The sequence below is a fragment of the Poecile atricapillus genome, chromosome 32, assembly GCF_030490865.1.
Source record: "Poecile atricapillus isolate bPoeAtr1 chromosome 32, bPoeAtr1.hap1, whole genome shotgun sequence".
Taxonomy (NCBI): Eukaryota; Metazoa; Chordata; class Aves; order Passeriformes; family Paridae; genus Poecile; species Poecile atricapillus.
This window is the reverse complement of record NC_081280.1, coordinates 755,054-775,687: the sequence shown is the minus strand read 5'-3', so window position 1 is coordinate 775,687 and position 20,634 is coordinate 755,054. Positions and strand designations below refer to the sequence as shown.

At 47.3% G+C, this 20,634-nt stretch overlaps 1 protein-coding gene across 4 annotated transcripts; it reads left to right on the top strand.

Moving 5' to 3' along the window:
• The first annotated feature begins 3,374 nt into the window (after positions 1-3,374).
• On the top strand, positions 3,375-20,342 carry LIN37 (lin-37 DREAM MuvB core complex component). Of its 4 annotated transcripts, none has more exons than XM_058860079.1 (10): positions 3,375-3,441; positions 3,906-3,962; positions 6,314-6,383; positions 8,401-8,451; positions 8,593-8,622; positions 12,847-12,929; positions 16,417-16,544; positions 17,233-17,343; positions 18,734-18,807; positions 19,986-20,342. In XM_058860079.1, the coding sequence occupies exons 2-10, from the start codon at positions 3,932-3,934 to the stop codon at positions 20,065-20,067; spliced, it is 660 nt and encodes a 219-aa protein (XP_058716062.1). In that variant the 5' UTR covers positions 3,375-3,441; positions 3,906-3,931; the 3' UTR covers positions 20,068-20,342. The 4 variants fall into 4 exon arrangements, with proteins under 4 accessions (XP_058716062.1, XP_058716064.1, XP_058716065.1 ...); XM_058860081.1 differs by having other exon boundaries at positions 3,408-3,464; XM_058860082.1 differs by having other exon boundaries at positions 3,413-3,476.
• The last annotated feature ends 292 nt before the right edge of the window (positions 20,343-20,634 follow it).

The following is a 20,634-nucleotide window of genomic DNA, read 5'->3' as shown; positions in this document are numbered from 1 at the left end:
GTTTTGGGGTGTTTTGGGGTGGTTTTGGGGTGGTTTGGGGTGTTTTGGGGTGTTTTGGGGTGTTTTGGGGTGGTTTTGGGGTGGTTTTGGGGAGGTTTGGGGGGGTTTTGGGGGGGTTTTGGGGTGGTTTTGGGGTGTTTTGGGGTGTTTTGGGGTGGTTTTGGGGTGTTTTGGGGCGGTTTTGGGGTGTTTTGGGGTGTTTTGGGGAGTTTTTGGGGTGGTTTTGGGGTGTTTGTGTCACCCTCTCACCGGCTGTTGCAGACGTGGTGGGTGACGAAATCCCAGATGGGAGCGGTGGGGCCGGAGCAGAGCCTGGAGAGGAGAGGAGGGGAAAAGAGGGGTCAGGGACACCCCAAAAAATCTTAAAGGGAATTAAAAACCACAAAGGGATCCTAAAATCACCCCCAAATCACCCAAAAGGGACCCCAAAACTCCTTAAAGGGAATTAAAAACCACAAAGGGATCCTAAAATCACCCCCAGGAACCCCCAAATCCAACTGGGATCCCCTAAAAGGGACCCCAAAACTCCTCAAGGGGAATAAAAACCCACAAAGGGAATTAAAATCACCCCTAAATCCCCTAAAAGAGACCCCAAAAATCCTCAAAGAGAATTAAAACCACAAAGGGATTTAAAATCAGCCCCAGGAACCCCAAAATCCAACTGGGATCCCCTAAAAGGGACCCCAAAACTCAAGGGGAATAAAAACCCACAAAGGGATCCTAAAATCACCCCCAAATCACCCAAAAGGGACCCCAAAAATCATTAAAGGGAATTAAAAACCACAAAGGGATTTAAAATCAGCCCCAAATCCAACTGGGATCCCCTAAAAGTGACCCCAAAGCCCCTCAAAAGGAATTCAAACCCACAAAGGGATTTAAAGTCACCCCTAAATCCCCTAAAAGAGACCCCAAAACTTCACAAAGAGAATTAAAAACCACAAAGGGATTTAAAATCACCCCCAAATCACCCAAAAGGGACCCCAAAAATCCTTAAAGGGAATTAAAAACCACAAAGGGATTTAAAAATCACCCCTAAATCCCCTAAAATGGACCCCAAAACTCCTCAAAGGGGATTAAAAACCAAAAAGGGATCCTAAAATCACCCCCAAATCCCCTAAAAGGGACCCCAAAAATCCTTAAAGGGAATAAAAACCCACAAAGGGATTTAAAATCAGCCCCAGGAACCCCCAAATCCAACTGGGATCCCCTAAAAGGGACCCCAAACCCCCTCAGGACCCCTATAGACCCTCCTATGGAACCCCAAACCCCTAAAAACCCCCTCAGGACCGCTATAGACCCTCCCTATGGAACCCAAACCCCCTCAAAACCCCTATAGACCCTCCCTATGGAACCCAAACCCCTCAAAACCCCTATAGACCCTCCTATGGAACCCAAACCCCCTCAAATCCCCTATAGACCCTCCCTATGGAACCCAAACCCCCTCAAAACCCCTATAGACCCTCCTATGGAACCCCAAACCCCTCAAAACCCCTATAGACCCTCCCTATGGAACCCAAACCCCTCAAAACCCCTATAGACCCTCCTATGGAACCCCAAACCCCTAAAAACCCCTATAGACCCTCTCTATGGAACCCAAACTCCCTCAAAACCCCTATAGACCCTCCCTATGGAACCCAAACCCCCTCAAAACCCCTATAGACCCTCCAAAAGGGACCCCAACCCCCTCAAAACCCCCTCAAAACCCCTATAGACCCTCCTTATAGACCCCAAACCCCTCAAAACCCCTATAGAACCTCCCTATAGACCCCAAACCCCCTCAAAACCCCTATAGACCCTCCCTATGGAACCCCAAACCCCCTCAAAACCCCTATAGACCCTCCCTATAGACCCCAAACCCCCTCAAAACCCCTATAGACCCTCTCTATGGAACCCAAACTCCCTCAAAACCCCCTCAAAACCCCTATAGACCCTCCAAAAGGGACCCCAAACCCCTCAAAACCCCTATAGACCTTCCCTATGGGACCCAAACCCCCTCAAATCCCCTATAGACCCTCCCTATGGAACCCAAACCCCCTCAAAACCCCTATAGACCCTCCTATGGAACCCAAACCCCCTCAAAACCCCTATAGACCCTCCAAAAGGGACCCCAAACCCCCTCAAAACCCCTATAGACCCTCCCTATGGACCCCAAACCCCTCAAAACCCCTATAGACCCTCCCTATAGAACCCAAACTCCCTCAAAACCCCCTCAAAACCCCTATAGACCCTCCAAAAGGGACCCCAAACCCCCTCAAAACCCCTATAGACCTTCCCTATGGGACCCAAACCCCTCAAAACCCCTATAGACCCTCCCTATGGAACCCAAACCCCCTCAAAACCCCTATAGACCCTCCAAAAGGGACCCCAAACCCCCTCAAAACCCCTATAGACCCTCCTATGGGACCCAAACCCCCTCAAAACCCCCTAAAAACCCCTATAGACCCTCCCTATGGAACCCAAACGCCCTCAAAACCCCTACAGACCCTCCAAAAGGGACCCCAAACCCACTCAAAACCCCTATAGACCCTCCCTATGGAACCCAAACCCCCTCAAAACCCCTATAGACCCTCCCTATAGACCCCCCCTATGGAAACCAAACTCCTCCAATCCCCTATAGAACCAGCCCGGGCGGTCCCGACCTGCGGAGCGCGGCCGGGGAGGGGCAGAGGGAGGGCGGCAGCTCCATCTCCTCACGGGCCCAGAGCTCCAGAGCCTTCGCCATCATGGCCGGGGGGCTCTGAGGGGAACGAAAAAGCGCGCGAAAAGCGCCGCGGGGCACGACGGGAGTTGTAGTGCGGGAGGGGCGGGGTCTGCAATGCTTCTCTGCGGGGGCGCGGGGCATGACGGGAGTTGTAGTGCGGAGGGCGTGGCCAGCAGTGCTTTGCTTTGGGCGCCGCGGTGCACGACGGGAGTTGTAGTGCGGGGGGCGGGGTCTGCAATGCTTCTCTACGAGAGCCGCGGGGCATGACGGGAGTTGTAGTGCGGGAGGGGCGGGGTCTGCAATGCTTCTCTACGGGGGGCGCGGGGCATGACGGGAGTTGTAGTGCGGAGGGGCTGGGTCTGCAATGCTTCGCTATGGGGCGCGGGGCATGACGGGAGTTGTAGTGCGGAGGGGCGGGGTCTGCAATGCCTTGCTTTGGGCGCCGCGGTGCACGACGGGAGTTGTAGTGCGGGGGGGTGTGGCCCACAATGCTTTGCTTTGGGCGCCGCGGTGCACGACGGGAGTTGTAGTGCGGGAGGGCGGGGTCTGTAATGCTCCTCTACGAGCGCCGCGGGGCACGACGGGAGTTGTAGTGCGGGGGGGCGTGGCCTGCAATGCTTCTCTACGGGGCGCGGGGCATGACGGGAGTTGTAGTGCGGGAGGGGCGGGGTCTGCAATGCTTCTCTACGGGGGGCGCGGGGCATGACGGGAGTTGTAAGCGGATAACGAGGGATTTCACGGTGCGCGAGGGATGATCGGAGTTGTAGGCCGGGCTGTAATGCGTCCAGGGCTGCTGGGGAGGAATTTATGGGCACTTTCGGGTGTTGGGGGGATATTTGGGGGGAATTTGGGGGCGTGTAGCGCGGGGGGGAGAGCCGTGTAGCCGGGGCTGTGCAGGCCCGGCTGTAATGGCGCCCCGGGCAGCCGCGGTGCGAGATGGGAGTTGTAGTCAAAAACCCAAAATGGCGCCGCCTCAAGGCACCGCCCCCGAGGCCGCTGATTGGCTGTGCGCTGTGATTGACGTGCGCGGCGGCCAATGAGAAGCGGCGCCGGGGGAAGGCGGGAAGCGGCGGCGGCTGAGGGCGGCGGTGAGGGGGGGGTCGCGGATTTCGGGAGAATTTGAGGAGATTTTGGGGGATTTTTGGGAATTTTTGGAAGTTTTGGGGGATTTTGGGATTCTCCGTTACCTCCCCACCCCTCACAGGCCCCAGAGACGCGTCCCGAGCAGCGATGGCCGCCAAGGTGAAGGTGGAGAAGCCAGGTGAGCTCGGCCGGAGCCCCCAAATCCCCAAAATCCAACCCAAGAACCCCAAAATTCCCTCCAAATCCCCTCTGGAATCGCCCAAATCCTCCCTGGAATCCCCAAATTCCAACAGATTACCCGAATTTATCCCAAATTCCCCCGAGATCCCCACCAGGAAAGCAAAAATCCCCCCCCAAATTCCCAAATTATTCCTGGAATTGCCCCGAATTCCCCCCAAAATTCCCCAAATCCCATCAAAATTCCTCCCAAATATTCCAGAAATCCATAAAGATCCCCAAATCCAGCCCCAGCTCCCAAATTTCCCCCCAAATCCTTCTCAAAGCCTCACAGGACCCTTCAAATCCCCCAAATCCCAAAAAATTCCCCCGAAATTGTCCCCAGATCCCCTCTGGAACCCCAAATTTCTCAAAAATTCCTTAAAATTCCCAAAACCCTCCAAAATTCTGCCAAATTTCCCCAAAATCTTCATCTCAATTCCCCAGATTTCCCCCTTGGATCCCACCCTCCCAAAAAATCCCACGAAATTCCTGGAATTTCCCTCAAATTCTTCCCAAATCTCCTCAAATTCCAAAAAAAATTCCCCCAAAAATTCCCAAATTTCCCAGAACTGAACCCTGGAACCCCCAAATTTCCAAAAATGCCTTAAATCCCAAAAAAAATCCCAAACAATTCCTGAAATCTCCCAAAAAAAATTCCCAAAAATTCTTTAAATCCCCCCCCAAAAATCCCAAAAAATTCCTGAAATTTCCCTCAAATCCTTCCCAAATCTCCTCAAATTCCAAAAAAATTCCCCCAAAAAATTCCAAATTTCCCAGAGCTGAACCCTGAAACTCCCAAATTCCCAAAAATTCCTTAAATCCCAAAAAAAATCCCAAACAATTCCTTAAATCCCCCCAAAAAATCCCCAAAAATTCCTGAAATCCCCCCCAAAAATCCCCCAAATTCCTGAAATTTCCCTCAAATCCTTCCCAAATCTCCTCAAATTCCCAAAAAAATTCCCCCAAAAATTCCCAAATTTCCCAGAACTGAACCCTGGAACCCCCAAATCCCAAAGAATTCCTTAATTCCCACAACAAATCCCAAAAAATTCCTGAAATCCCCAAAAAAATCCCCAAAATTCCTGAAATTTCCCTCAAATCCTTCCCAAATCTCCTCAAATTCCCAAAAAATTCCCCAAAAAAATCCCAAATTTTCCAGAACTGAACCCTGAAACTCCCAAATTACCAAACAATTCCTTAAATCCCAAAAAAAATTCCAAACAATTCCTGAAATCCCCCCAAAAAATCCCCAAAAATTCCTTAAATCCCCCCCAAAATCCAAAAAACTTCCTGAAATTTCCCTCAAATCCTTCCCAAATTCCAAAAAAAATCCCAAATTTCCCAGAACTGAACCCTGGAACCCCCAAATTCCCAAACAATTCCTTAAATCCCAAAAAAAATCCCAAAAAATTCCTGAAATCTCCCCCAAAAAAAATCTCCAAAAATTCCTTAAATCCCCCCAAAAAATCCCCAAAAATTCCTGAAATCCCCCCAAAAATCCCCCAAATTCCTGAAATTTCCCTCAAATCCTTCCCAAATCTCCTCAAATTCCTGAAAAATTCCCCAAAAAAATCCCAACTTTTCCAGAGCTGAACCCTGAAACCCCCAAATTCCCAAAAATTCCTTAAATCCCACAACAAATCCCAAAAAATTCTTTAAATCCCAAAAAAAATCCCAAAAATTCCTGAAATTTCCCTCAAATCCTTCCCAAATCTCCTCAAATTCCCAAAAAATTCCCCAAAAAATTCCAAATTTCCCAGAACTGAACCCTGAAACTCCCAAATTTCCAAACAATTCCTTAAATCCCCAAAAAAATCCCAAACAATTCCTTAAATCTCCCCCAAAAAATTCCCCAAGAATTTCTTAAATCCCCCCCAAAAATCCCCAAAATTCCTAAAATTTCCCTCAAATCCTTCCCAAATTCCAAAAAAAATTCCCAAATTTCCCAGAACTGAACCCTGAAACTCCCAAATTTCCAAACAATTCCTTAAATCCCTCCACAAATTCCCAAAAAATCCTGAAATCCCCCCAAAAATCCCCCAAATTCCTGAAATTTCCCTCAAATCCTTCCCAAATCTCCTCAAATTCCTGAAAAATTCCCCAAAAAAATCCCAAATTTCCCAGAACTGAACCCTGGAACCCCCAAATTCCCAAAAATTCCTGAAATCTCCCCCAAAAAATCCCCAAAAATTCCTTAAATCCCCCCCAAAAATCCCAAAAAATTCCTGAAATTTCCCTCAAATCCTTCCCAAATCCCCTCCAATTACCAAAGAATTCCCAAAGAATTCCCAAGGATTCCCAAATTTCCAGAGCTGGAGGCGGGGGCGGCGCGGCGACGCCTCGACGCCGTCCTGGAGCAGCTCCTGCAGCGCGGCCCCAGGTGGGATCGGGGCAGAAATCCGGGAATTTGGGAATTCTGGGAATTCTGGGATCCAAAATGGGAATTTTGAGGGGTTTTAGAGGGAATTTGGGGCAGGAATCTGGGAATTTTGGGATTGAAAATGGAAATTTTGAGGGGTTTTAATTGGAATTTTGGGAATTCTGGGAATTCTGGGATCCAAAATGGGAATTTTGAGGGATTTTAATGGGAATTTAGGGCAGGAATTTGGGGAATTTTGGGAATTCTGGGAGATTTTTGGGATGGAAAATGGGAATTTTGAGGTGATTTAATGGGAATTTGGGGGTTTTAATTGGAATTTTGGGAATTCTGGGATCCAAAATGGGAATTTTGAGGGGTTTTAGAGGGAATTTGGGGCAGGAATTCGGGAATTTTGGGAATTCTGGGAGATTTTGGGATGGAAAATGGGAATTTTGAGGGGTTTTAATTGGAATTTTGGGAATTCTGGGAATTCTGGGATCCAAAATGGGAATTTTGAGGGGTTTTAGTGGGAATTTGGGAATTCTGGGAATTCTGGGATCCAAAATGGGAATTTTGAGGGGTTTTAGAGGGAATTTGGGGCAGGAATCCGGGAATTTTGGGATTGAAAATGGGAATTTTGAGGGGTTTTAATTGGAATTTTGGGAATTCTGGGAATTCTGGGATCCAAAATGGGAATTTTGAGGTGTTTTAGTGGGAATTTGGGGCAGGAATTTGGGGAATTTTGGGATCCAAAATGGGAATTTTGGGGGGTTTTAGATGGAATTTGGGGCAGGAATTTGGGAATTCTGGGATCCAAAATGGGAATTTTGAGGGGTTTTAATTGGAATTTTGGGAGATTTTGGGAATTTTGGGATCCAAAATGGGAATTTTGAGGGGTTTTAGAGGGAATTTGGGGCAGAAATCCGGGAATTTCGGGAATTCTGGGAATTCTGGGATCCAAAATGGGAATTTTGAGGGGTTTTAATTGGAATTTTGGGAATTCTGGGAGGTTTTGGGATCCAAAATGGGAATTTTGAGGGGTTTTAGAGGGAATTTGGGGCAGGAATCCGGGAATTTGGGGAATTTTGGGATTGAAAATGGGAATTTTGAGGGGTTTTAATGGGAATCTGTGGAGGAATCCTGGAATTTTGGGAGGAATTTTGGGAATTCTGGGAATTCTGGGATCCAAAATGGGAATTTTTGAGGGGTTTTAATGGGAATTTGGGGCAGGAATTTGGGAATTTTCTGGGAATTCTGGGATCCAAAATGGGAATTTTGAGGGGTTTTAGAGGGAATTTGGGGCAGAAATCCGGGAATTGGGGGAATTTTGGGAATTCTGGGATCCAAAATGGGAATTTTGGGGGGTTTTAGAGGGAATTTGGGGCAGGAATTTGGGAATTCTGGGATCCAAAATGGGAATTTTGAGGGGTTTTAGTGGGAATTTGGGGCAGGAATCCGGGAATTTCGGGAATTCTGGGAATTCTGGGATCAAAAATGGGAATTTTGAGGGATTTTAATGGTATTTAGGGCAGGAATTTGGGGAATTTTGGGAATTCTGGGAGATTTTTGGATGGAATATGGGAATTTTGAGGTGTTTTAACGGGAATTTGGGGGTTTTAATTGGAATTTTTGGGGAATTTGGGCTTAAAATGGGAATTTTGAGGTGACTTTGGGGTTTTAATTGAGGATTTAGGAAATTTTGGGTTTTAATTTGGGATCTTGGGGATTTTGGGGGGTTAAAAACGGGAATTTTGGGAGTTTAATTGGAATTTTTGGGGTTTTGGGGATTTCTGGGGGATTTGGGGATTTTTGGGGGTTAAAAATGGGAATTTTGGGGGATTTTAATGGGAATTTTGGGAGTTTAATTGGAGTTTTTGGGGATTTCTGGGGATTTAAAAAGGGAATTTTGGGGTCCCCAGGACCCTTCCTGGGTGGAATTTTGGGAATTTTTGGGATATTTTGGTTTTTTTTGGGAATTGTGGGATCTCTGGGGAGTTCCCAGATTTTTGGGAGCTTCCCAAATTCCGGAATTTTCCAGGGAGCCGCTGGAGGAGGAGCCTGGGAAAGCCCCCGGGGACCCCCCGGCCAAGTAAGGGGGGAAATCCCAAAAAAAATTCGGGAATTTGGGAGGGGGGGAGGGGAAAATTCCTGGAATTTTGGGGATCCTGGAGCGAGGATCCCAAAATTCCTCTCCCTGAGCCCAAAAATTCCCAATTTTTTTGTTTTTCAGGGAAGCCTCGCCCAGCGCTCCAGGAAAAAGGTGAGGACCCAAAATTCCCAAAAATTCCCCCAAAATTCCCAAAATTCACCGAAAGTTCCCAAAATTCCCCCAAAATCTTCCCCAATTTCCCAAAAATTCCACAAATCCCCCCCAAATCTTCCTAAAATTCCCCCAAATTCCCAAATTCCCACAAAATTCCCCCAAATTCCCACCAAATTCCCCCAAAATTTACCTAAAATTGCCCCAAATTCACCCAAAATTCCCCCCCCAAATTCCCCCAAAATTCCCAAAAATTCTCCCCCAAATCTCCCTGAAATTCCCAAAATTCCCCCAAAATCTTCCCCAATTTCCCAAAAATTCCACAAATCCCCCCCAAATCTCCCTAAAATTCCCAAGTTTCCCTCAAAATTCCCAGAAATTCCACAAATTCCCCCCAAATCCCCCCCAAATCTCCCTAAAATTCCCATAATTCCTCTCAATTCTCCCTAAAATTCCCAAAATCCCCCCAAAATTCCCAGAAATTCCGAGAGTCCCCCCAAGTCTCCTTAAAATTCCCAAAATCCCCCCAAATTCCCAGAAATTCCACAAACCCTTTCCAAATCTGCCTAAAATTCCCGAATTTCCCCCAAAATTCCCCCCAAATTCACAGAAATTCCAAAATTTCCCCCAAATCTCCCTAAAATTCCCCAAATTCCCCCAAATCTCCCTAAAACTCCCCCAAAAATTCCCCTGGAATTCCCAAAATTCCCCCCAAATCTCCCTTAAATTTCCAAATTTCTCCCAAATTCCATCCAAATCTTCCCAAAATTTCCAGAAATTTCACAAATTCCCCAAATCTCCCTAAAATTCCCAGAAATTTCCCCAAATTCCCCCCAAATCTCCATAAAATTCCCCCAAATTCCCCCAAATTTCCCAGAAATTCCACAAATCCTCCCCAAATCTCCCTAAAATTCCCAAAATTCCCCCCAAATTCCCCTAAAATTCCCCCAAAATTCCCAAATTTCCCCCAAATTCCCCCAAAATTCACGGAAATTCCACAAATCCCCCCCCCAAACTTCCCTAAAATTCCCAAATTTCCCCTGAGTTCCTCCCAAATCATCCCCAAATTCCCAGAAATTTCCCCAAAATCTCCCCAAAATTCCCAGAAATTCCGAGAGTCCTCCCAAGTCTCCTTAAAATTCCCAAATTTCCCCCCTAATCTCCCTTAAATTTCCAAATTTCTCCCAAATTCCATCCAAATCTTCCCAAAATTCCCAGAAATTTCACAAATTTCCCCCAATTCTCCCCAAAATTCCCCCAAATCTCCCCAAAATTCCCAAAATTCCACCCAAAATTCCCAGAAATTTCCCTCAAATCTCCCCAAAATTCCCCCAAAATTCCCAAAAATTCCCCAAAATTCCCCCAAATTCCCCTAAAATTCCAAAAAATTCCCCCCAAATTCCCAAAAATTCCCAAAAAATTCCCCCAAAATCCCGCCAAATCTGCCTAAAATTCCCAAGTTTTCCCAAAATTCCCCCCAAATTCCCAAAATCCCCCAAATCCCCCCATAATTCCCAGAATTGCCCAAAAAATCCCCCAAAAATTCCCCAAATTCTCCCCAAATTCCCCCCAAAATTCCCCCAAAAATCCCCCAAATTTCCCCCAAATTTCCCCCAAATTCCCCAAAAAATCCCCCAAAATTCCCAAAAATACTCCAAATTTCCCCCAAATTCCCCTAAAATTCAAAAAAATTCCCCCCAAATTCCCCCAAAAATCCCCCAAAATTCCCAAAATTCCAAAAATTCCCAAAAATTCCCCAAATTTCCCCCAAATTCCCCCAAAAATCCCCCAAAATTCCTAAAAATCTCCCAAATTTCCCTCAAAATTCCCAGAATTCCCCAAAATTCCCCCAAATTCCCCTAAAATTCTCCAAATCCCCCCAAATCTGCCTAAAATTCCCTCAAAATCTCCCTAAAATTCCCCCCAAATCCCCCCTAAATCTCCCTAAAATCCCCAAATTTCCCCCAAAATTCCCAAAAAATCCCCCAAAATTCCCCCAAATTTCCCCCAAAATTCCCCCAAAATTCCCAGAATTCCCCAAAATTCCCCCCGAATTCCCCTAAAATTCCCCAAATCCCCCCCAAATCTGCCTAAAATTCCCAAAAATCTCCCAAATTTCCCCCAAAATTCCCCCAAAAATCCCCCAAAATTCCCCCAAAATTCCCCCAAATTCCCCTAAAATTCAAAAAACTTCCCCCCAAATTCCCAAAAATTTCCCCAAAATTCCCAGAAATTTCACAAATCCCCCCCAAATCTCCATAAAATTCCCAGAAATTCCCCTGAAATTCCCCAAATTTCCCCCAAATTCGCCCAAATCTCCCTAAAATCCCCAAAATTCCCCCAAAATTGTCCCAAAAATTCCCAAAATCCCCCAAAATTCCCAAAAATTCCCCAAATTTCCCCCAAATTCCCCCAAAAATCCCCCAAAATTCCCAAAAATTCCCAAAACTCCCCCAAAATTCTCAAAATTCCCCCCAAATCCCCCCCAAATCCCCCCAAATCTCCCTAAAATCCCCAAAATTCCCCCAAAATTCTCCCAAAATTCTCCCAAAATTCCCAAAAATTCCCCAAATTTCCCCCAAAATTCCCAAAAAATCACCCAAAATTCCCAAAAATTCCCAAAATTCCCCCAAAATTCCCAAAAATTCCCAAAAATCCCCCAAATTTCCCCCAAATTCCCCCAAAAATCCCCCAAAATTCCTAAAAATCTCCCAAATTTCCCCCAAAATTCCCAGAATTCCCCAAAATTCTCCCCAAAATCCCCCAAAATTCCCAAAAATCCCCCAAAAATCCCCCAAATTACCCCAAAAATCCTCCAAAATTCCAAAAAATTTCCCAAATTTCCCCCAAAATTCCCCCAAAATTCCCAGAATTCCCCAAAATCCCCCCCAAATTCCCCTAAAATTCCCCAAATCCCCCCAAATCTGCCTAAAATTCCTAAAAATCTCCCAAAATTCCCCCAAAATTCCCAGAATTCCCCAAAATTCCCCCAGATCTCCCTAAAATTCCCAAAATTCCCCCAAAATCCCCCCAAAATTCCACCAAATTTCCCTAAAATTCCCAAAATTCCCCCAAATTTACCCCAAATTCCCAAAAAATTCCCCCCAAATCTGCCTAAAATTCCCAAAATTCCCAAAAATCCCCAAAATTCCCCCAAAATTCCCCCCAGATCTCTCAAAAATTCCCAAAATTCCCCCAAAATCTTCCCCAAATTCCCAGAAATTCCACAAATCCCCCCCAGATCTCCCAAAAATCCCCAAAATTCTCCCAAAATTCTCCCCAAAATTCCCAAAATTCCCAAATCCCCCCCAAATTTCCCCCAAATTCCCCCAAAAATCCCCCAAAATTCCCAAAAATTCCCAAATTTCCCCCAAATTCCCCCCAAAATCCCCCAAAATTCCCAAAATTCCCCAAAAATCCCTCAAAATTCCCAAAAATTCCCCCAAAATTCCCAGAATTCCCCAAAATTCCCAAAGAATTCCCCTAAAATTCTCCAAATCCCCCCCAAATCTGCCTAAAATTCCCAAAATTCTCCCAAAATTCCCCCAAATTCCCCCCAAATCCCCCCCAAATTCCCTCGAAATCTCCCTAAAATTCCCCCCAAAATCCCCCCCAAATCTCCCTAAAATCCCCAAAATTCCCCCAAAATTCCCCCAAAATTCCCCCAAAATTCTCCCAAAAATTCCCAAATTTCCCCCCAATCTCCCTAAAATCCCCAAAATTCCCCCAAAATTCTCCCAAAAATTCCCAAAATTCCCAAATCCCCCCCAAATTCCCCCCAAATTCCCAAAAATCCCCCAAATTTCCCCCAAATTCCCCCAAAAATCCCCCAAAATTCCCCCAAATTCCCCCCAAATCCCCCCCAAATTCCCTCGAAATTTCCCTAAAATTCCCCCCAAAATCCCCCCAAATCTCCCTAAAATCCCCAAAATTCCCCCAAAATTCTCCCAAAATTCCCAAATTTCCCCCAAAATTCCCCCAAAATTCCCCTAAAATTCCCCAAATCCCCACAAATCTGCCTAAAATCCCCAAAATTCCCCCAAAATTCCCAGAATTCCCCAAAATTCCCGAAGAATTCCCCTAAAATTCCCCCAAAATTCCCCCAAAATTCTCCCAAAAATTCCCAAAAATTCCCAAATTTCCCCCCAATCTCCCCCAATTCCCGGATTCCTGTGGAATTCCCGGATTCCTCTGGAATTCCCACATTCCGTGTTTTCCCCGCAGGGCCCCCGGGCGGTTCCCGCAGCAGCGCCGGAAGAAGAGGAGGGAGGGGGGGGAGGGGCTGGAGACCCCCCCCCAAAAACAGAGTGAGCCCAAAAATCGGGAATTCTGACCCGAAAAACGGGAATTCTGACCCAAAAATCGGGAATTGGGACCCAAAAAATGGGAATTCTGAGCGGAAAAATGGGAATTCTGAGCGGAAAAACGGGAATTCTGACCCAAAAAATGGGAATTGGGACCCAAAAATGGGAATTGGGACCCAAAAAATGGGAATTGTGACCCAAAAAATGGGAATTGGGACCCAAAAATCGGGAATTGTGACCCAAAAAATGGGAATTCTGACCCAAAAAACGGGAATTGTGACCCAAAAATCAGGAATTCTCACCCAAAAAACGGGAATTGTGACCCAAAAATGGGAATTGTGACCCAAAAATCGGAATTGTGACCCAAAAAATGGGAATTCTGAGCGGAAAAATGGGAATTGTGACCCCAAAAATCGGGAATTCTCACCCAAAAATCGGGAATTGTGAGCCAAAAAATGGGAATTCTGACCCAAAAAACGGGAATTGGGACCCAAAAAACGGGAATTCTGAGCTGAAAAATGGGAATTGTGAGCAGAAAAATGGGAATTGGGACCCAAAAAATGGGAATTGGGACCCGAAAAATGGGAATTGGGACCCAAGAAACGGGAATTGTGAGCCAAAAATCGGGAATTCTGAGCCAAAAATTGGGAATTCTGACCTAAAAAATGGGAATTCTGACCCAAAAACGGGGATTCTGACCCCAAAATTGGGAATTGCCGCTGGAAAATTGGGAATTCTGACCGGAAAAACGGGAATTCTGACCCCAAACTGGGAATTCTGACCCCAAAAATTGGGAATTGTGACCCAAAAAACGGGAATTGCCACCGGAAAAATGGGAATTCTCACCGGAAAAACGGGAATTTTGACCAAAAATCAGGAATTCTGACCCAAAATCCGGGAATTCTGACCCAAAATTGGGAATTGTGACCCAAAAAACCGGGAATTGCCACTGGAAAAATGGGAATTCTGACCAAAAATTGGGAATTCTTACCCCAAATTGGGAATTCTGACCCAAAATTGGGAATTGTGACCCAAAAATCAGGAATTGCCGCTGGAAAATTGGGAATTCTGAGCCAGAATTGGGAATTGTGACCCAAAAAACGGGAATTGGGACCCAAAACTGGGAATTTGGGCCAGGTTTTGGGTGTTTTTGGGTGATTTTGGGTGTTTTTGAGGTGTTTTTGGGGTGTTTTTGGGGTGATTTTGGGTGTTTTTGGGTGTTTTGGGAGTGTTGTTGGGTCCTTTAGGATGTTTTTGGGGTGATTTAGGGGTGATCAGGGTGTTTTATTGAGGTGTTTCGGGTGTTTTTGGAGTGATTTCCGGTGATTTTGGGTGCTTTTAAGGTGTTTTTGGGTCATTTAGGAGTGATTCTGGCTGGTTTTGGGTGTTTTTGGGTGATTTTGGGGTGATTCGGGTGTTTTTTGGGGTGTGTCTGGGTGGTTTTGGGGGTGTTTTTGGGTGTTTTTTGAGGTGTTTTTGGGTCCTTTAGGGTGTTTTTGGGGTGTTTTGTGGTGATTTAGGATGTTTTTTGGGGTGTTTTTGGGTGGTTTTGGGTCCTTTAGAGTGTTTTTAGGGTGTTTTTGGGGTGATTTTGGGTGGTTTTGGGTCCTTTAGAGTGATTTTAGGGTGTTTTTGGGTGTTTTGGGGTGTTTTTGGGGTGTTTTTGGGTGTTTTGGGGTGATTTAGGGGTGATCAGGGTGTTTTATTGAGGTGTTTTTGGGGTGATTTCCGGTGATTTTGGGTGTTTTTGGGTGTTTTTGGGTCATTTAGGAGTGATTCTGGTTGGTTTTGGGTGTTTTTGGGTCATTTTGGGGTGATTTGCGGTGTTTTTGGGTGATTTTGGGGTGATTCGGGTGTTTTTTGGGGTGTGTCTGGGTGGTTTTGGGTGGTTTTTGTGTGATTTTGGGTGGTTTTTGAGGTGTTTTTGGGTCCTTTAGGGTGTTTTTGGGGTGTTTTGTGGTGATTTAGGATGTTTTTTGGGGTGTTTTTGGGTGGTTTTGGGGTGTTTTTGGGTCCTTTAGGGTGTTTTTGGGGTGTCTTTGGGTGATTTTGGGGTGATTTTGGGTGTTTTTGGGGTCCTTTAGAGTGATTTTGGGTGTTTTGGGGGTGTTTTGGGTGTTTTGGGGCGATTTTGTGGTGTTTTTGGGGTGTTTTGGGTCCTTTAGAGTGATTTTGGGTGTTTTGGGTGTTTTTGGGTGATTTTGGGGTGATTTTGGGTGGTTTTGGGTCCTTTAGAGTGATTTTGGGTGTTTTGGGTGTTTTTGGGTGATTTTGGGGTGATTTTGGGTGGTTTTGGGTCCTTTAGAGTGATTTTGGGGTGTTTTTGGGTGTTTTGGGGTGTTTTTTGGGTGTTTTGGGGTGTTTTGGGGTGTTTTAGGGGAGATCAGGGTGTTTTATTGAGGTGTTTTTGGGGTGATTTCCGGTGATTTTGGGTGTTTTTTGAGGTCTTTTTGGGTCCTTTACGGTGTTTTGGGTGTTTTGGGGTGTTTTGGGTGTTTTTGGGGTATTTTTGGGTGTTTTTGGGTGTTTTGGGGTGATTTAGGGGTGTTTTGGATGTTTTTTGAGGTGGTTTTGAGTAATTTAGGGGTGTTTTTCGTGTGATTCTGGGTGGTTTTGGCTGGTTTTGGGTCATTTTGGGGTGATTTGGGGTGGTTTTGGGGTGATTTTGGGGGTTTTTGGGGTGTTTTTGGGTGTTTTGGGGTGATTTTGGGGTGATTTAGGGTGTTTTTTGAGGTGTTTTTGGGTCATTTAGGGGTATTTTTGGTGTTTTTGGTGTGATTTTGAGTGGTTTTGGGGTGATTTTAGCTGATTTTGGGTCATTTAGGGGTGATTTAGGGTGGTTTTGGGGTGTTTCGGGGTCTTTTTGGTGTGATTCTGGCTGATTTTGTGCCGGTTTGTGCCGGTTTTGGGGTGGTTTTGGGTGATTTTAGGGGTATTTTGGGTGTTTTTGGTGTGATTCTGGCTGATTTTGTGCCAGTTTCGGGGTGATTTGGGGTGGTTTTGGGGTGATTTTGGCCGTTTTTGGGGTGATTTTTGCCATTTTTGGGGTGATTTTTGCCGTTTTGGGGGTGATTTTTGCCATTTTTGGGGTGATTTTTGCCGGTTTTGGGGTGATTTTGGCCATTTTTGGGGTGATTTTTGGGTGATTTTTGCAGGTTTTGGGGTGATTTTTGCCGTTTTTGGGGTGATTTTGGCCGTTTTGGGGGTGATTTTTGCCATTTTTGGGGTGATTTTTGCCGTTTTGGGGGTGATTTTTGCCATTTTTGGGGTGATTTTTGCCGGTTTTGGGGTGATTTTGGCCATTTTTGGGGTGATTTTTGGGTGATTTTTGCAGGTTTTGGGGTGATTTTTGCCGTTTTTGGGGTGATTTTGGCCGTTTTGGGGGTGATTTTTGCCATTTTTGGGGTGATTTTTGCCGTTTTTGGGTGATTTTTGCCGTTTTTGGGGTGTTTTGGCCGATTTTTCCCGTTTTTGTGCCGTTTCTCCCCAGACTCGTTCGTGATCCGGCTCTTTGACCGCAGCGTGGAGCTGGGGCAGTTCCCGGCAGGGACCCCCCTGTACCCCGTGTGCCGCGCCTGGATCGGCCACAGCCCCGCCCCCGCCCCGCCCCCCGAGCAGGTGCGCACCAGTTTGAACTGGGAGGGACTGGGAGGGACTGGGAGGCAAAAAACCCGGCGGGTTTGGGGCCAAAAACGGCGATTTTGGGGGCAGAAATGGGGATTTCAGGGGAAAATGGGAGATTGAGGGGGAAAATGGGACTGGGACAGACTGGGAGAGACTGGGAGGGAACTGGGATGGACTGGGAGGGAAATGGGAGGGAAATGGGAGGCACTGGGATGGACTGGGAGGGAACTGGGATGGATTGGGACAAACTGGGATGGACTGGGACAAAGTGGTTTAAACTGGGATGGACTGGGAGGGAACTGGAAGGGAACTGGGACAGGCTGGGTCAAACTGGGATGGACTGGGAGGGAACTGGGATGGACTGGGACAAACTGGGAGGGACTGGGATGGACTGGTTTAAACTGGGATGAACTGGGAGGGAACTGGGATGGACTGGGACGAACTGGGAGAGAACTGGGATGGACTGGGAAGGACTGGGAGGGACTGGGATAAACTGGGATGGACTGGGAAGGACTGGAAGGGACTGGGACAAATTGGGATGGACTGGGAGGGTTTGGTTTAAACTGGGATGGACTGGTCTATACTGGTTCATACTGGTCTGTACTGGTTTATACTGGTCTATACTGGTTTATACTGGTCTATACTGGTTTATACTGGCTCATACTGGTCTGTACTGGTGCAGGCCCCCCCCGGAGCCGAGGATGTTCTGGCCCTGCCCCCGCCCGGCCCCGCCCTGGCCCCGCGGGTCCCCTCCCCCCTGGGCCCCGAGGAGGGGGCGGCGCCGCCCGACCAGGTGAGAGCCAAAATCACCCCAAAATCAGCCAAAATCACCCCAAAATCACCCAAAATGCACCTGAAATCACCCAAAATACACCCAAAATCACCCCAAAATACACCTGAAATCACCCAAAATACACCCAAAATACACCTGAAATCACCCCAAAATACACCTGAAATCACCCCAAAATCACCCCAAATCACCCCAAAATACACCTGAAATCACCCAAAATCAGCCCAAATCACCCAAAATCACCCCAAATACACCTGAAATCACCCGAAAATCACCCCAAATCACCCAAAAATCACCCCAAAATACACCTGAAATCATCCCAAAATCACCCCAAAATCACCCCAAATCACCCCAAATCACCCAAAATACACCTGAAATCACCCCAAAATACACCCAAAATCACCCCAAAATACACCCAAAGTACAGCCCCAAGTACACCCAAAATACTCCTGAAATCACGCAAAATACACCTGAAATCACCCCAAAATACACCCAAAATCACCCCAAAATCACCCAAAAATACACCCCAAAATCACCCCAAAATCACCCAAAATCACCCCAAAGTACACCCAGTATACACCCATAAATCAACCCCAAAATCACCCCAAAATACACCCCAAAGTAACCCCAAAATCACCCAAAACACACCCAAAATCACCCCAAAATACACCTGAAATCACCCCAAAATACACCTGAAATCACCCCAAAATACACCCAAAATACACCTGAAATCACCCCAAAATCACCCAAAATACACCCAAATCCCCCCAAAATCCCCCAAAAATCAACCTCAAAATCCCCCCAAAATCCCCAAAAATCACCCAAAAATCACCAAAAAATCAACCCCAAAATCACCCAAAAGTTACCCAAAAATCACCCAAAATTCACCCAAAAATCACCCAAAAATCACCAAAAAATCAACCCCAAAATCACCCAAAAGTTACCCAAAATCAACCAAAAATCACTCAAAAATCAACGCCAAAATCACCCAAAAATCACCCAAAATCCCCCCAAAATCACCCAAAAATCACCCAAAATTCACCCCAAAATCAGCCAAAATCACCCAAAATCACCCAAAAATCAACGCCAAAATCAGCCAAAAATTACCCAAAAATCACCCAAAAGTTACCCAAAAATCACCCAAAATCACCCCCAAATCAACCCAAAAATCACCCAAAAATCAACGCCAAAATCAGCCAAAAATCACCCCAAATACACCCCAAAATCACCCAAAAATCAACCTCAAAATCACCCAAAATCGCCCAAAAATCCTCCCCAAAAAACCCCAAAAACCCCAAATTTCCCCCAAATTTCCCCCAAATTTCCCAGCCACCCCCAGCCCTGCTTTGGCCCCGCCCCTTTGATGACGTCACTGCTCTGGCCCCGCCCCCAGGTGCTCGACCCCGCCCCCTCGATTACGTCACTGATCTACAAGAACATGGACAGGTGGAAACGGGTGCGGCAACGGTGAGAGATGAACTGGGATGAACTGGGATGAACTGGGACAGACTGGGACAAACTGGGACAAACTGGGACGAACTGGGAGGGACTGGGACAAACTGGGACAAACTGGGACAAACTGGGAGGGACTGGGACAAACTGGGATGAACTGGGACAGACTGGGATGAACTGGGATGAACTGGGACAGACTGGGACAGACTGGGATGAACTGGGAGGGACTGGGACAAACTGGGAGGGACTGGGACAAACTGGGAGGGACTGGGAGGGACTGGGAGGGACTGGAATGAACTGGGAGGGACTGGGACAGACTGGGGGGGACTGGGATGAACTGGGAGGGACTGGGACAAACTGGGATGAACTGGGACAGACTGGGATGAACTGGGAGGGACTGGGACAGACTGGGAGGGACTGGGGGGTCTGAACTGGTCCGAACTGGTTCATACTGGTTTGTACCAGGTGATACCGGTTTATACTGGTCAGTACCGGTTCATACTGGTTTATACTGGCCCATACTGGTCTGTACTGGTTTATACTGCTCCATACTGGTCTATACTGGTCTATACTGATTTATACTGGTCCGTACTGGTCCATACTGGTCCGTACTGGTCTATACCAGTCCATACTGGTCCATACTGGGCCATACTGGTCTATACTGGTCCATACTGGTCGGTACTGGTCCATACTGGTCTATACCGGTCTGTACTGGTCCATACTGGTCTATACTGGTTGGTACTGGTCCATACTGGTCTATACTGGTCTGTACCGCTCCATACTGGTCTGTACTGGTTTATACTGGTCCATACTGGTTTATACTGCTCTGTGCTGGTTCATACTGGTCCATACTGGTCTGTACTGGTCTATACTGGTCCATACTGGTTTATACTGGTCCATACTAGTCCATACTGGTCTGTACTGGTCTGTACTGGTCCATACTGGTCTATGCTGGTCCATACTGGTCTATACTGGTCCATACTGTTCTGTACTGGTCTATGCTGGTCCATACTGGTCTGTAATGGTCCATACTGGTCTATACTGGTCTGTACTGGCTTATACTGGTCTGTACTGGTCTATACTGGTCTGTACTGGTCTATATTGGTCCATACTGGTCTGTACTGGTCCATACTGGTCTGTACTGGTCCATACTGGTCTGTACTGGTCCATACTGGTCTGTACTGGTCCGGCAGGTGGCGGGAGGCGGCGCAGCGGCAGCAGCAGCGCTACGGCCCCAGCCTGAGGCTGCTGAGAATCATCTACGAGAGACAGTGACCACACCCACCCGGGACACGCCCACCCGGGACACGCCCACCCGGGACACACCCACAGCATGGGACACGCCCACCCGGGACATGCCCACCCGGGACACGCCCACAGCATGGGACACGCCCACCCTGACCACACCCACCCGGGACACACCCACAATGGACACGCCCACCCGGGACACACCCACCATGGCCACGCCCACCCGGGACACACCCACCCGGGACACGCCCACAGCATGGGACACGCCCACCCTGACCACACCCACCCGGGACACACCCACAATGGACACGCCCACCCGGGACACGCCCACCATGACCACACCGTGACCACACCCACCCTGGGACACGCCCACCCGGGACACACCCACAATGGACATGCCCACCCGGGACACACCCACCCTGATCACACCCACCTGGGACACACCCACTACGGCCACACCCACAGCACGGAACACGCCCACCTGGGACACACCCACCATGAACACGCCCACCCGGACACACCCACAGCACAGGACACACCCACCCTGACCACACCCACACAACGGGACACACCCACACCATGGGACACACCCAC

Coding starts and splice junctions, on each gene's coding strand:
- LIN37 (XM_058860078.1), top strand. CDS start 3,738: ATGAGAAGCGGCGCCGGGGGAAGGCGGGAAGCGGCGGCGGCTGAGGGC. Junction 8,623..12,846: donor CCCAGCGCTCCAGGAAAAAG/GTGAGGACCCAA, acceptor TTTTCCCCGCAG/GGCCCCCGGGCGGTTCCCGC. Junction 12,930..16,416: donor GACCCCCCCCCAAAAACAGA/GTGAGCCCAAAA, acceptor GTTTCTCCCCAG/ACTCGTTCGTGATCCGGCTC.